At 36.0% G+C, this 16439-nt stretch overlaps 1 protein-coding gene across 1 annotated transcript in view; it reads right to left on the bottom strand.

The window, feature by feature from the left end:
• Positions 1-15019, bottom strand: part of cacng1a (calcium channel, voltage-dependent, gamma subunit 1a) — a 29299-nt gene extending 14280 nt beyond the window's left edge. Inside the window, exon 1 of the mRNA XM_007252120.3 lies at positions 14462-15019. Coding sequence (XP_007252182.1) covers positions 14462-14696 — 235 coding nt within the window. The 5' untranslated portion in view covers positions 14697-15019. The remainder of the gene's footprint in view (positions 1-14461) is intronic.
• Between the last annotated feature and the right edge of the window lie 1420 nt (positions 15020-16439).

Below are 16439 nucleotides of genomic sequence, written 5' to 3'. Positions count from 1 at the left end.
AATACTCTTTTTAAAATGATAATATCATTGTTTTTTCTTATTTACCACAAGTTTAATTTACATATCAAAGGTCACACGACACCCTTTTATTTCAGATCATTTCCCCTTTTATTTTGTTTCTATTTCGATTCTGAAATAAAAGGATGTCTTGCTACTTTTGACTCACCCTGTACATACACAAGTATTTAATATATACTCAAAATATTTATGGGCTATGTTATAGTTATGGATATAACATTTATATAGCACGATTATTAAAAAATCGCAACCATTATAATTACTCGATTATTAATTATAATTATTCGCTAAATGTAATCATATTTTGATAATGGACACAACTCATATATGACATGTTTCCTCATATTCTCCATATTTTATGTTTTGATTTTGAGGATAATTGCATTTTATTGGAAATACATATTACGTTTTATAGTGAACCACATTCTGACCAGTGTTCATTTCGTTAACAAAAACTATGCCGAAATATATTTGTTGACGATCAATTTTTCATGATGAAAACGAGATGGGAACTAAGCAAAAATGAATACTTAAAAACAAAAACTTTAAATGAAAACATAAAGACTAACGAATAGGAAACTTATCTGTAATAAATGTTATTATTGACCAGTGAACGGAACCTAGCCGCTCCACATGGCTGTAAGAACAGCTGGGTCCCCTTAAGCCCCTCAGACAGACCCCTGATTCACACAGCTGATTCACAGCAGCTGAACTACTATACAAAACAAAACTCAAAATGTAAAGTGCAAAATGTGGAATAAACTCAGCAGAAACACAGCGAACCCTATGAGGCATGTCTCACCACCACGACACTTAGCAAGGTAAGCTCGTTCAGATTTGTGGCGGCAGGTTATGCTTGTAATGTAGCTCTGTTAGCTAGCTAGTTAGGTTAGCTCAGTTAGCTAGCTAGCTAGTTTGATCTGTCTCAGGTTTTGTTGTAACTAAACCCTCTGATTTTAGGTGACTCCACCCTCAGCTCAAATTTGAAAAATGCAAAAAAAAATGGGAGGAGTAGTTTGGCAGAGGCACTGGGTGATTTATGTGTTAAAACCTGTGAGAAGCTACAGAGTCAGAAATAACCGTAATAAAAGTGTTTTTTAAAGGTAACTGTACGTTTATAAAAATCTTTAAGCAGGACTGTAAAGTTATGTTTTGAAGTATGTTTTACAAATTCAAAGGAACACATTTCAGCTATTAATGGAAAAAAAAATAGATGTTTATATCTATTTAATGTCTAAAGGGAATCTGTGGCATCCATGATCATTAGCTAAGGTTATGGTTTAGCTTATATTGGCCACAAACGCCTGCTGAACTTGAGCTGTGAGAAACAATTTATGAAGCCTTCACTGCATTTTATATACAGTTTACTAAGGGATAGCTAATACATTAACCATGTTAATCCACTTTACATAAAAGTAAATATATAAGTAGGCATTAACACCAGCACGACGATTAGTAAACACACAGAAGAACCAGCACTTTTTTATCTTTTTCCCAACCCTCACTGTCTCCGCTTTATCTGTTAATATAGCAAATTCTTGGGTTTAAAGCTGGGTTTGTTGTGCTGAATATTTAGCTAAGATCATGAGATACTATAGTCTGTGTAGTTGCATATGAACAGTGATTGCAGTCTTTGTAAAATACATCCATTCACAGCTAACCAGTGACTTTACACACCAGCTAAACCAGCTGTTACTGGACTGGATGAGTTTTAGAAATACAGTTTTTAATTAATGATAATCTAGGCTACTGAAAGCCAGTAATGTTAATGTAAATCTGTACTGCAGTAGAAGTGTGTAATTTCAGAAAATTGGTTTTATTTATCTCACTGTCTCTATAGCTCAGTTCCTTTAAACTATTTTAATGTTAGCATAATGTAAACGTAACAAAACTTAAAGGTTGTTTGTTTAAATAAACATTAGCAATTGATAATGTCAAAACAATAGCACAATCTAAATAGTAAAACCAAAAAAAATGTAATACATACTTTTAATTTGACTAAAATTAGTTTAGCTAAAACTAGACCAAAATGTTGTTTGTTTTTAGCAACTATTAAAAACTTAATGAATAAAATGTGCTATTATACAGCTATTATACTATAATATACACTATTAAACATAAAAAAAATCCAAATAAAGGCCTTTATGGGAATTTTATTTTCAGCCTCATAGAAACCTTTTTTGGAGAATATGTTTATAATAGCATCAGCTTTCATTGCAACTAGACCCACAGTCCAGATGGATCCTGTAAATAGAATTCAATGCATAAACTTAATAAAATGCAGCTATTAATATCCAGCAGGCCTCTGTGATGTGTATGCTTCGTGTACAGTCTGTAATCCTCTGTACAGTCTCAGGATCCACATATGGTTTGAATTGCAATGGATCTTATTCACACATCTCTGCATAGAGATGGCACCTGTTGGGTGTGGCACCAAGTGGTGCTGCTGTACAGACCAAATTTATGCAACACTCCAATGCTGATTTTAGCTTCCCACACAACATGTACAGCCTTCTGCAGACGTTTTGATACAATTCTCAATCTCTGCAAAAGGAACATATTTTATGATCACTCTATGCACTTAATTAAATGACAACAAAATATTTAAATAAATTAATAATTATACTTATTCAACTGTCTTTAACTAGGGGTGCCTATAATAAGTAAATCAATAAGTAAATAAAGTATGGTATGGTGTAGTAACCAAAAGTTTGGTTTGTTGCATGAGGGCAACACTATGCCATAGAATGTTAAACATGTAGCAACAAAATAAATCTATAAATACAGATACATGCATTATGTGCAAAAGTAATGGCACATTTATTCAATCAGCAGGGGAGCCTAAAGCTTTTCCCACGTTAATAATAGCAAATACTTTTGAATAAAGCACTATAGAGTAAAAATGGCATTTATGCATTAGTACAGTATATAACTCTGTAGCAGTCTATAAAAACATGGAATCATTTTCATACAATGCAATATTGCAGCTGCTGTGAGAAACATTTCTCTAGCAGTTATAGCACTGTTATAAAAGTGTGTTTGATGTGCCATAACTGTAACAGAGGCTCCTTTCAACGCTCCTCTTATTAGAGTTATTAAATTGGAGAAATTGGAGTCTGTTTCTTTTGAGTTCATGCAAGGCTTTCTTCAGCACATGTTTTATTGTTTCTGTTAGGAGCCTATCTCCAAAACCACAGCTTTTCAGGAAGGAGACAAAGTCGTGTGGGAATTCTGTGGTTCTGACTAAATTAATAAGTAACTTTTTATAATAAGAACCTTCATTTGTTTGGTGCTGCATTGATGCCTTAAGGGAAAGTCGGTCTTCAGTTGTGGTTTAAAATTGAAAGAATCAACTGTGGATGTTTTGTACTGATGCTGGTGTGAACATGTGTCAGTTCAAGACTTTCTTAAGACTATAGGGGAATGAACTGCCAAAAAACCTACATAAAAGCCCAGACAGACCCAATTTGGACACTCAAACAAATTCTAGTATGTTAGCATATAGTAAATTATTAGATTTTAGTGGATTAGTTATTATTAGCCTTTTTATTTTTTGTATATTGTATGCATGTTTTTTCCACTTGTATGCAAGTGGAAATGAACTTATTTCCGAATTTGTATATATATCAAATAAATATTTTTGTGACAAATTAAAGCAGAGATTAAACTATTCCTAACCCCTGGCACAGTACATTTATTGTATAGTAAATAATCATAATGCAGAGAGAATTATAAATTATTTGATAACTGTTTATTTTAGCACATGTTGTGAGGTCTCACTGGGTTTAATTTAGGGGGCTATAAAACTGTTGATAATTCCTGTTTATTGGAGTTACTACTTACTGTAAGTTAAGGTACAGGTTTTGAGGGGTAACAGGGTTGCAGGGTACAAGGAAGGGGGGGGGGTGTGATAAATGGTTTAAGGGGTTAAACTAAGGTTCTCTTGGCTTGTGAATTCATTGGCATGGTGTTAATGTTTTCACTTGGCCATTCCTTGGGGTCTGAAAGCAGCCAGTGATTTGAGTCTGCACAGAGCTCCACTGGGATAGTAGGAAACCTTCCCCACATTGTGATTTAGACCACTGGGTGAACAGATAATCTGCTACTGGGCCAAAACTGAGACCACAGTGGGTCAACTTGAATTTAACCAAAGCTCCAGGGCCAAACATGAAGAAGGCTGTTTGATATGCTCAGGTGTGGTTGTCACTCAGCACTGGACTGTAAGCTTTAGAGCTGTAAAATCCCTCTCTCCTCTCACTCTGGACAGCTGACTATTTCCACAGCCTAAATTTGTCTTTCATTGGCCACATGGTTGCATTGCCGCCTCACACACGCCTTATTTTCAAAGCAGTAAAACAATTATAGTAAAGCAGCAGGGGTGGGGAAGGATACAAGAACAGTTTTGAATACCATAAGATCAGCAAATTACTTCAGTCTCTTCATGTGCCCTAGAGTTTTGTATTTTCTTTGGAATAAGTTCTATGGTCAGAAAGGATCAATTTCATAAGAGGATGTAAAGTAGTGTCACTGACTGAGGAGGGAAGTGGCTACTCCATTTACACACTGCTCTGCTGATATCTGATGATAATCAGGCCCATTGCATCAAGGCAAGCAAACCAATCAATTCCTTAGGGCCCGAGATGGCCTGGGGCCCCAGACAACACCAGCATTTATGGTCAAAAATTCAGCCATGATTTATTAAGAGAATTAGTAAATGCATTTTGAGCAAGGCTGTACTTTTCCCACAGTTGATAGCTCTCCTATAGATAGCTAAAATTGGGCCTCAAATATTTTACATAACAATCTTCATATGTAAAATGCAAATAGCTTGCTAACAAAAAATAAGGTGCTTTTGTTTCTATTGTATTTAGTTTTCTGAGACAATCTTGTCCAGCATATTTATCAGTAAGAATCAAGGCACATCAACAGGCATCATCACTGATTGTATCTCTGCAGAAGACAAATCCAAAAATGGGGCCTAGTTTTACTGAAAGCAGGTATCCATTCTAGGCTAAAAGCTAACCTTAACTGACTGGCTTTATTTCCTCAGTGATTTTTTTAGGTAGCTAACCCCAGGTAACATCACCCCAACAGTTAATAATTAACAGTTGCATCTGCTAACACTTAAGAATCCTTATAAAATATATATATATTTTTTTTTAATATAAAAAAATTATATTACAGACGTCTGCAAAACAAAATTCTTGTTACAGTGTTAAAAACCATCCTATGTTATAAAGCTTCTATACAAATTGTTGCAGTGCCTTGCTGTAAACAATCAGATCAAAGCTTATCAAATTATTTAAAAATTCTGAGCCAAAAATTACAGAGCTCTAATAAGACCTGTTGTACCACATCTGAACATTTTCAACATTTTCCCAACCAAATCAAATATTTAATATTTATGCATCAAATAACAAAAAAAATATTTTATGGTGTATTTTGTCACTCACTATGTTATGAAATTATAATAAAATACTTAGTACTTTAAATTAATGAACATGCTTGAAAAAAACATTGTACAGTGTGAATTCTATGCTTTTTAGATAATAATTTAATTGTATTTATCAGCTGACTTAGAGATTTGACTTTTAAGTCAATTTGGATCCTGTCTTGCATCCGGTTTTCTTTTTCTTTAATTTTTTATAGCTCAAAACAATTATAAGGTTAAAATAATAAAACATACAACATAATCAACATCTCTGTCCGAATGTTATTGTAACAGGTTTCAAAATGAAAAGGATTATGGTCAAATACTTTGTATGACTTATTATTATCAGGCACAGCAAAGTTGCCAGTGTTAATTTAACATTATAAAAATTACATTTTTACATTCACACTATTAACTTACCACTAAAAGTGATAACACTAACACTAGTAACTAGTAGCAAATTTATTGTGTAGCAGTTACATTTTCTAGGCAACGCGGCTTCTAAAAACAAACAAACAACAATATCAAAAATGGATGCAGCCGTTTTGGTCCCCCAGAATAACTTTAAAGGCCCTTCTAGCAGGAATTACAGCATAATAAAGGCCTTCCTGTGTTCCCTCATTGTCACTGTGTCAGGTTTACAGCAGCAGGTGTTTAAGATGATAAGTCTTCACAGCTGTTTTGGGGATTCCTCTTGTCGAGGACCCCAGAAATAGCTAGCCCGTGCAGTCTTCTGAACAGGTTCCCCAGTGCCAGACATCAGCTGCCACAGACCGCAGTGGAATCCCTACATTCCTACAGTCAGGAATGACAAGAGTGTAGCAAAAAAAAATCCTAACAATTCCGAAAAGGGTTTTTTGGTCATTGGTGCTTAGACCCTTATTGAAAGTGTGGGATGAAGAGGGGGTTTCTTTTGTATTAAGATATTGCTGGAGGTTTGTTTATCAGTTTTTAATGTATTTTAATTTCCTAAGCAACACTAAGCTAATAAGGTTTTGTATTTAAAGCATTACTAAGCCTCCCGGGCTTCATTACTGCCCTAAAAAATGTCCAGAAACGACTGTTTTAAATTGGGTTTCATTCACTTTATTGATTTGTATAGCCTGCTTAAACAATCAGACGAATAATTATGCTTAGATTGTCATTATTTGGTGTAATAGACTGTTAAATGATCTAATTACACATCATTAAACCAAAGAGCCCATGGTAATGCATATGTGTTACAGGCACTTTAAAAGGTGTGGAAAGTTCCCTACAGCAGCCTGTTTTTCACTTTATATTAGGTGACATATAATGAATGTGACAGTGAGTGAATGTGTGATTATATGGGTTAGTGCTTTTTTGCTTCCAAAGGTCTGTTTCAACCATTTAAACAACATGCATTAAAAGGGGATATATTATAAATTTTTTTACACAAATTAAAATATAGGTCTACAGGCTATACTGTCACTTTGTACATTGTTAGCTTGTGCTAAATGGCAAAACACAAAAAAGCAGCGTAAAACTCATTTTTTGAAAGTACTTATATATTCCTCATCTGCTGACTTGCCAAAGACAGTAGGTACAGATTCCTCCCAGTCTGCTGGCTAATGCTGCTGTGCAGTGTCTGAGGTTCTCAACCAAAATTAATAAAATGACGGATAATTCAACTGATCTAGTGGGTAGGGCTCTGGTGGAGTTGATGGGTGAAAGGTGGTGCCATAGTGATACTATGCAGGTTTTCGTTTTGTGATGTCACAATGGGATACATCCAAACAGTTCATAGAAGCATATGATTTCTGACACTAAACTCTTATAACTGATTCACAGGAAACGGATAGGTGGATGGTGTTTATAGAGGCAGTTGAGACCCAGGTAAAAATACAAAAGCAAGCAAAAAATGGTTGTGGTGGTTAAATAGTTCTGACACCATTTCGAAAAAGAATTGTTAAAATTTTGAAATATTTAGTCATGTGCCCTCAATCACAATAAAAACATGAATGAGCTGCTCAATTAATTTAAAGTGACAGCCCATAAGCCTTAGGTTAGAATGTGTATTTTATTTTATTCTATTTTCCTTTTTTTTTTTTTTACTTTATCTATATCTACATGTACCACATGTGATGTGAATGACAATAAAGTCTCCTTAAATCCTTGTAATTGCACCTAGTATGCTAAGTACTTTTAAAACGTGCATTTTGGTGCAATGTTTTTTTTTATAGTAAATGTATCTGGTGATTTTAGTGAGGGCGCTCTCTTTTAGTTAGTTCTGATATCTCCATGTTCGCAGTAGCTCTTGTATCAGCATCATTAGCTCCACCATGCTTGTTCAGGTAACCAGTAAAAGTTACTACAGCCAAGGTCCTGAGACCTACCAGACACACTGTTATTAGAATAAATATATGTGGCTTTGCAGGACCCTTACCACTCAGGAATTCTACTGCTTTCAATTTAAAATAAAAAAAATCTTAAGCACTGCTGCTTTACCTAATTTAACAGATTTTTGCATTGCATTGGAGATATTTAGCACCATTACAATAACAGTAGGAGCACTTTAACACAGTTCCAGCGCAGTGCCGTTATTCTGTACGCATACATTAAAGGTGCTATACATCTAACTGTGTATGAGTCACTTGTCACTGTATAGGGCACTGGCTGGCACTGGGTGGGGGTGGGCTATGGAAAGGTAGCTCGGGGGCAAATTTCTTTCTGCAGAGATTAGTCCTGGCAGTCCATCCTTTTCCACAGCAATAATGTTCCCTCAGGTCCAGCTTTGGACAGTGTTGGGGCAGAGCTTCTTGAAGCTGTATGGATTAATTTTGATACAGCTGACTGTACTATCTGCCTGTAGTCCAGACCCAGTCGCTTGGAAATATGAAGGGATTAAATGGAAATATGCTGAAGGCATGGCAGTCCTGTTTCTTAAGGTGATAGATGTGGATAGTGTTAAATAAATAGTATTACAGAATATATTATATCACATAATGCAAATCTAGCAGTTCATCTTTATATTTAGTCAAGTTCCATGATGAATGAACCAAAACAAATACTGCACAATTTCTTCCATTGTATTTGGATTACAGCAGTCACACTCCAGTAACCAGACATGAAAACCCATCCAAATGGTTGAACTCAGATTTCAGTCACTTCCATGGCCACATGTGTCACACACCTTGGAACAGATTTACAAGGAAAAGGGGTGAAATCTTCCCCCTAAGAATTGGAACAACCCTTCAAGCCCCCGATACAGATGTAACTACACCTCTGTAAAAAATTAAGAGAGCACTTCTGTTTCTGAATCAGTTTCTCGGATTTTGCACATTGATGAACATTGTTGTTTTATACTATAAACTACGGACAACATTTCTCCAAAAATCCAAATAAAAATATAGTCATTTAGAGCATTTATTTGCAGAAAATGAGAAATGGCTGAAATAACAAAAAAGATGCAGAGCTTTCAGACCTCAAATAATGCAACGAAAACAAATTCATATTCATAAAGATTTAAGAAATCAATATTTGGTGGAATAACCCTCATTTTTAATCACAGTTTTCATGCATCTTGGCATGTTCTCCCCCACCAGTCTTACACACTGCTTTTGGATAACTTTAAGCCACTCCTGGTGCAAAAAATCAAGCAGTTCTTATTTCGCTGGCTGTGATCATCCATCTTCCTCTTGATAATATTTCAGAGGTTTTCAATTTGGTAAAATCAAAGAAACTCATCATTTTTAAGGGGACTCTTATTTGTTTCAGGAGCTGTATATCAGTGGAGCACTACATTTCCTAGCTGCTGATTAACTTGTGGTGCAGCAATTCATTATTATTGTGCATTCCTTAATTCTTCTGTGATGGGGATTTTTCTGTTCCACCTTAAGTGCTGAAGCCTCCGCCATCTGTTGCATTATTTATGGTGAAACGGGAAAGTTAGTTAGCTAGCTAGCTACTGAGATGAACTACTAGTTTTTTTTTTTTTGCTTGTTATAAAGAAATGGCCATAAAAACATTGAAACTACACATTGAAATATGGTAATATAGTACTTATCATACTTTTAACATGGAAAATGGTCTATGCTTTTGCCACCATCTTTTGCCAGTGATTCTTCTCTGTTTTGAGTGAGCCTCTAAAAAATCTTTGTTTGAAGGGACATGTTGCCCTAACACTTCTCCCTACCCCTCCAGCCTAACAAGAACCAGGACACCCTACCCGTAGGCATGCATGTGCAAAACAGAGGGTAGGGCTAGTGGTAGGGCCAAGGGGTGAAATACGATTGGTCCTTAATGACAAGGTCCAATCCAGATGGCTTCCTTCAGGACTTTTATCTCAATTTACATAGTTTACCTAGTTTAGTTTGCTCTCCGTCTGGTTGAAACTACAAGATCCTTATTTAGACTTGGGTTTAGCACATTGAATTCACCTTATATTCCAGCTGCATTGGGTTCTGCATTGACTCACGAAAAATAATTAATTTTCACTCCGGTACTGAGTGTAGTCGTCACTCTTCAGTTCTGCATTTGAGGTAACATGTGGCAACATTAGAATGAAACAAGTGTATTTCACAGTACTGGCACACTTTCATAGCTTTACCTCTTAGGCTTTGTCTCCAACCATCACAAACTCTGAATTTTTCGTCTATTCCACACTGTAACTCAAAGCACCAAGCCTTTGAGCCGTAATGTGGATCAACTTTGCAGCTAATGTTCTGTGAACGTGTCTTTGTGTGTATAAAGTCATAAAACATTCACAAAGCAATTAATAAGCACGGTCTCACTACAGTCATGCTAAATGCCACAACTCAACATAGCAACTGCTCTGAAAGCAGATCACACACTCATCTCACAGCATTATATCCATAATCCCTTGAACAAATGAATCGACTTAGCTGATCTTATCACAGCCAGACTAGTATCTACTGTAATCCATGAAGCTCGGTAAAGATGAACGAACGGATTGACTGAGTTATTAAAAGAGCTCAGAGCACACACTGTCTGTCAGAAAGTCTTTTTCTTCAGTGTTCAGAATACTAACTATAGCCAGGTTTCTGAAGGCTCTGACATTTAAAATAAATCACTGAGAACTTTAAAAGTAGACGAATAGTCTATTAAAAACACTGTTTATACACACAACACCTTGAGGTAGTTCTCTGGGTGCTGCCATCTTGAAATTATGATTCAAATGAATAAAGGTGTCTTTTTCTGGTGCATCTACTGTATATATCAGTTCATGGATGGTTGTTTCAGTTGGTTCAGGTCACAATCTTTCAACCTTTCTATTTATTTGCTCCAGTTTATTCCTAGATTTTCTAGTTAGTTTGTTTGTCTTTTGTTTGTATTTTTTTTTTTTTTAGTTTTTGCTTAATTTACTTATTAAATATTACCTGCAATTATGTTCATCTCTCACCTTTCTCTACAATTGCTACAATAAACCTTAACCGAAAGATTCTTTGTGGAGTAACTCAAACTCATTTCAAACCATAGGTCCAACTCATTAAAACAAACCAAACCAAAGTCCATATAAAGTTCATAACAAACCCTATATTTAGACTCCTTACAAAACTAAATTTTAAATATATTGCAAATATTTGTACTAACACAGTGGTTTTCAACCCCCTTAGGTACCACAATTCTTTTTTTTTCTATTTTGCAAAGTAGAAAATTATTTCAGGTACATAGAAAGTTCTAATCTAATTTAATGTATGAAGTTAATTAAGTTAAGTAAAAAGAAAAAGATAAGAAGTTATTTTACTTGCAAAACAAACATAAAAAATGTTTAGGTCGAGCTTGTTGATTGGTTTGGTGTAGTACAGTCACATGACAGGCAGAGCGAGTTTGCTTGTAAATTCACAAGCTAGTTGGATTTTTTGGAGTCTGTGTGAAGCGGTTGTCCTCTGGTAAGTGATTTAAATATGGATAAATGGTAAAAAACAGGGAATTTGACAACAAAAGACCCTAAATCTGGACCTCCTACAAGTGAAGCAGGCACTGTATCTCTGACTGAGAGAACCAAGGAGAGCGAACATCAATCCAAACAGGGAAAATGCAGCAGTGAGTACCTAGCACAAAGCAGAAAATAATATCTTAGCAAGTGAAATGATCATATTTTGCAGTGCACTAGGCTCCGTGTGCACAGGAAAAGAAAACTATGAAGTTGATGGTTGAGCTGTATTTGGTATTAATTAGCAAATATAGCAAATATTTCTGGACAATTCCAGGACAATTTTGAGGTAGGATGTGGGCTGTGAGTTGCAAAAAGCATTACAAACCCCAACCCCAACCTTAAATCTTTAGTCTAAAACTAAGAGAATGTACTATCACTGAACATGCTAACAAATCTCTCTGTTTTCTGTTTTCTAACAATGTTTCTGGGTCTTGAAGTACAACAGACAAGTTAGAGCCATATTTAAACTTTGTTTATTAATTTTATATGAGGAGCTCACAGAACTACCCCACAGTTTTGAAACGCAAGCTACACGCTAATTATGGTAAGTGTGCTCAGACCATGACAGAGAGCATAATTAGCTTGAGGGGAAAGTTGCGTGTGGTTAAGGCTACTACTGCACCGGGTAAGTAGCAACTGTTTTTATATATAGTCTGCTGGTTTGTGTTGCTTTTTACAATATACGCTACAGTATGTATACCAGGAACACTTACAGCATCCATACTTAGTGCCTAAGCTTTACATTACCCAGAGTTGCTAATGCTACTGTTATGGTTCTAGACCACCCATACAGAGAGGCCCACTATAACACTGTTACAGAGCCTGCTCGTCTGCTAGCGCGTAGCTGCGGGAAAGTACATGCCTCCACATTGCAGAGATGTCTGCGGCTCCATTACAGATTGGGTAACTCTGACCTAAATAATACGCTGATCATGAATCATGCATTTGGTTACTCACATACTGAGTGAGGGGTGTTTTAATAAACATCACGCTAACAATGCTTTATATAACTTCACTTCACTTCAAGCACCATTTGTTGCTTTCTAATATAGTTGTTGGCTTCGTACTCTTCTTACTTTGTGGATTAAGTTTATAGAAATTAATTCATGCTCAAAATCACATACAAAATGATTTCTGTTCAATTATTTATCAATAATATGAATTATTTTCTTTGTTCCCTCTCTCTTTTCCAAAAGTATCTAAATATATTTTGTCGCCGTCCAATGAAAAACAAGTATCTTCATTTTTTGTAGATAGTAGTTTACAACATAATTTGAAGCAACAAACTGTTCCTTACACTGTGCCAAAATGTCTTGATGAACTGACCAATAGAAATACTTAAAAATGACCTTAAATAAAACAATGTATAATTTTTACACTGACTTTCATTGAAAGCAGCTGTTTTGGAGCTGCTTATTTTTTAGCGATAATTAACAGTTAGTGCAAACAAAGTGACATTAAAATAAAAAATACCAGTAAAGTAAAGCTAGTTTAGTGATGTAACTATTCAGTTCAAGTATCAGCAGCATTAAACTATAAAAATCTTTAAAAAATAGACTGCAGTTGCTGTTAAATCAGCGCATTTTATTCAAACTGCCCAATAAGGTCAGGGCTTATGAAAAAACTTAGGTTTGTGGTGGTATTCATATGATATAATGCTGCATTCATGTGCTTGTTGGGCTGTACTTTTCTCCAAGACGAAAGCCATTCACCTGACTTGGACATGTTTATGTGATTTGAGTAGGAAATATATATTTTCTAATACATTTTTTATTTTTAATTTCTTTTTTGCTTATTACCATATATGTTGTTTGTAGAGTTCTAAAAATGATGTTACTATTAGAATTAACTTACATAATTCACATTCATGTTTGATACTTTACCATTGTTTACATGCTCAGCCATGTTGGTAAGCGTTTACATCATGCTGCATTAACAGTGACTATGTGATCGTCTTGAGGATGCCACTTCAGAGGGAGGTTACGTGGTGCATTTTGGTGATAAACTTTGTTTTTCCATTAAAATCGACACCACATTTATAATGCATGATATGCAAAATTTCTGACAAGGCTTGATGGCAACTGGATATAGTAAACTATGTATGGAAGTATTGGTATTTGAATACGTAGATAAATGTTCTATATTTCATATTGTTTAAGAGTATAATAAATGAAATGGAATTAAATAACTGCATAGGGGTCAAAGGAAGTGGGTACAGACAACATCTGTATTGGCAGTTACATAGTATATATATATATATATATATATATATACAAATAAGGATAGTGGTGCATTTCTATTACCTTTTATGTTGAATGCTGGAGCCACTAATAATTTTACAATAATTTTGCAGTTTTAACATTCATATATTATCTACCATTATTAAAATTGTCCCTGGTTAGCATTGGTAGCGATAGCAATTCATAACTTATGCAATATTTTGCACATTCCCAGATAAAGGGTCAATCCTATGAGTGCAACTAACGCATTTAATGAGACTCAAATAGATAGAAGTGCTATCAAACTTTAAAATCATACTACTACATTAACTAGTGTTGGTGTGGGATGCCGCCATATTGAATTTTAAATTCAGTGTTGGCAAGGCTTATTTGACTTTCACAGCAGGAAATTCCACCTAAATGAGTGTTTGAAGGAAAAAATTCCTACTTGGAAACTTCTTGGGACTTGGAAATTCCGACACATTCTCTGTTAATTTTTAAATTTGCGGCATTTAGCTGACGCTCTCATCCAGAGCAGCTTGGACAAGGTTATTGCTATTACAGAGCTGGGCCAATATAGTGTTAGGAGTCTTGCCCATGAACTCTTAGTGGTATAGCACAGCATAGTCACCCAGACCTGGAATTGAACCCACTGTCTCCCACATGATAGCTCACTGGCAGACGGTGATGTTATCCACTGCACCACACCAAGCACTAATTAAGGGTTATGCAGCTTTATGAACTTTATTAGCAAACAATCACCATCCATTTTCTTGTTTGTACATTTGCAGCGTATCGTACGTCTTAAAAATGATTAGAATTCTAATCCTAATTGTGAACATATCTACAGCCTGAGGCTTAATTCTCGAGACTCACCTCCTGGTAGGCTGATAGGTCCACACCAGTGGCCATTGTTCCCTGACTCCTCAATGTACATGTGCTTCTTGCAGATTCTCCACAAGCCAAAATGGGCCGCTTCGCACGTCGTGTTGAAAGTTTCCACTTTTGGGCTCAGCACTGCCCAGTGGTCCGTCACCACAGCTGTGAACATGCACACCATGCCTACCAGGACCACCACGTACGTGATCTTCACCTTTGTACCCTTCTGCATGGTGCCCCAAGGGTCTGGTCTTCTAACTTCTAATTGCTACTGGAAAAAAGAATCAAATCCCAGAGGTTTACACTGATGGTCCCCTAGCCACTGCTCTGGGTAGGGGTGGATCTGGACAGGTCAGCTCCTCTGCTGTCCCACAGTTCTGGTTGAGGTCCTGACTCAGGATAGGCTCAGTATAGCATGTGCATGCGGACTGAGAAAGAGGGCCAAATGGCAGTGGCCTAGATTTTCGTACTCCTCTCCCCCGAGACTCTGGGCCTATGGTCTGGCCTGCAGCTGTCGAGGTACATCAGAAAAAGTTGATGACCAAACGGGGCGTCTTACTTTGGGTTGTGAGGGTGATATCTGTCTCATCTGAGTTTAGAGGAGGGGGGTGATTGCTATAAATGTGAGCAGTGAGTCAAATTGTCAGGCTGTCCACCTATCAGATTTCATGCGTAGGTGGGGGTGTGGCTGGACATGCCAAGATCATGAATAGACTATGAATAAAAGTAGAAATAAAGCTTAAAAAAGTTTTGTTTTTTTTAAGTGTCTTAGTATCACTTTATAACAAGACTATACTTGTACAGGGTTTATGTATAGTAAATGAATTAAAATGATTAATAACACTTTACCAAAAATCATTAGTAAGCATTCAGAACTTGGGTATAGACTGTCTGGAATGGAAATACATTAAAAGCTAAACGGGACAAAATTCACAAAACCGCTCATGTTGAGTTATCTCCTATGAAGTAGAACTGAGTTAAATTGAACTCTGCAGGGGTGACTTTAGCTCTGCAGGAGTTCATTTAACACATCTGCCTTTTATGTGGCGTTCTATGCCATTTCTGAACACAGAAAGGCATTGACTGTTCTTGCAATGTAGTTTCAGGGCTTAAATATGGTTCCTCATTTTCAACAGGGCAAGATTTGTCAAGGAATTCACTCTTAGGTGAGCAGTCAACCTCCCACCGTGCAGTGTGTCTTTGCTGTCGTAACAACGGGAAAAGTATGTCTTGCACGGCTCGACTAATTCTGGTAATTATTTTTGGGTGTTTTGGGATTTTTGTAAAAAATCAGTGTTTCACTTGCCATTCAGAGCCAGGCGCAACTACCTGGATGTGTTCAAAACTTCTTATCAGAGGAAACCATCCTGCTCATTCACAGTGTAAAGGTGTGCAAGCAGGTCATTTACAGAAACAGCAGGAATCCACCAAAGATCACAGAGGTGAAGCAGGCATGGTAGAAGGTAGTAGCGAATTTCACTCGTGAATTAAAAATCACTAACTAAAGTAATAAAACAAAGACCTATATTTTGTGTTGAATTAGAATAATGTTGATTTATTTTGAATTCTATTTGTTATTTCTATTCTATTGTTGATGTAAAAGTTTGCATAGCTGTAAACAGGCTTGTCTTGTGCAGCGTGTAAGAGAGGGCCCTGTGTAACAATACATTTGTCAAGATTCAATTAGAAAAATACAGTATTAAAAATATAGAGGAATATTAATCCTCACTAATGACTACTGGTTTTATTTGATGTGAAAGAGGAGGGGTCGGGTTGCCATGTCTGCAGTGCTGCACGGTTCAGTTGTATGATTTTTTAAGTGGTTAGATATTTAAAAATATATTGTTTCTTAAAGTTTTGCTGACGTTTTAATTTAGGCAACAAAGCATTCACACTGTTTTACTTTCAAGGGACTGAAGAGACCTAATAATAATATAAATTTTATTTATTATTTTTCATATTGTCTGCCCTGCGA

The sequence above is a fragment of the Astyanax mexicanus genome, chromosome 5, assembly GCF_023375975.1.
Source record: "Astyanax mexicanus isolate ESR-SI-001 chromosome 5, AstMex3_surface, whole genome shotgun sequence".
Lineage (NCBI taxonomy): Eukaryota > Metazoa > Chordata > Actinopteri > Characiformes > Acestrorhamphidae > Astyanax > Astyanax mexicanus.
This window is presented reverse-complemented; position numbering and strand designations above follow the sequence as displayed.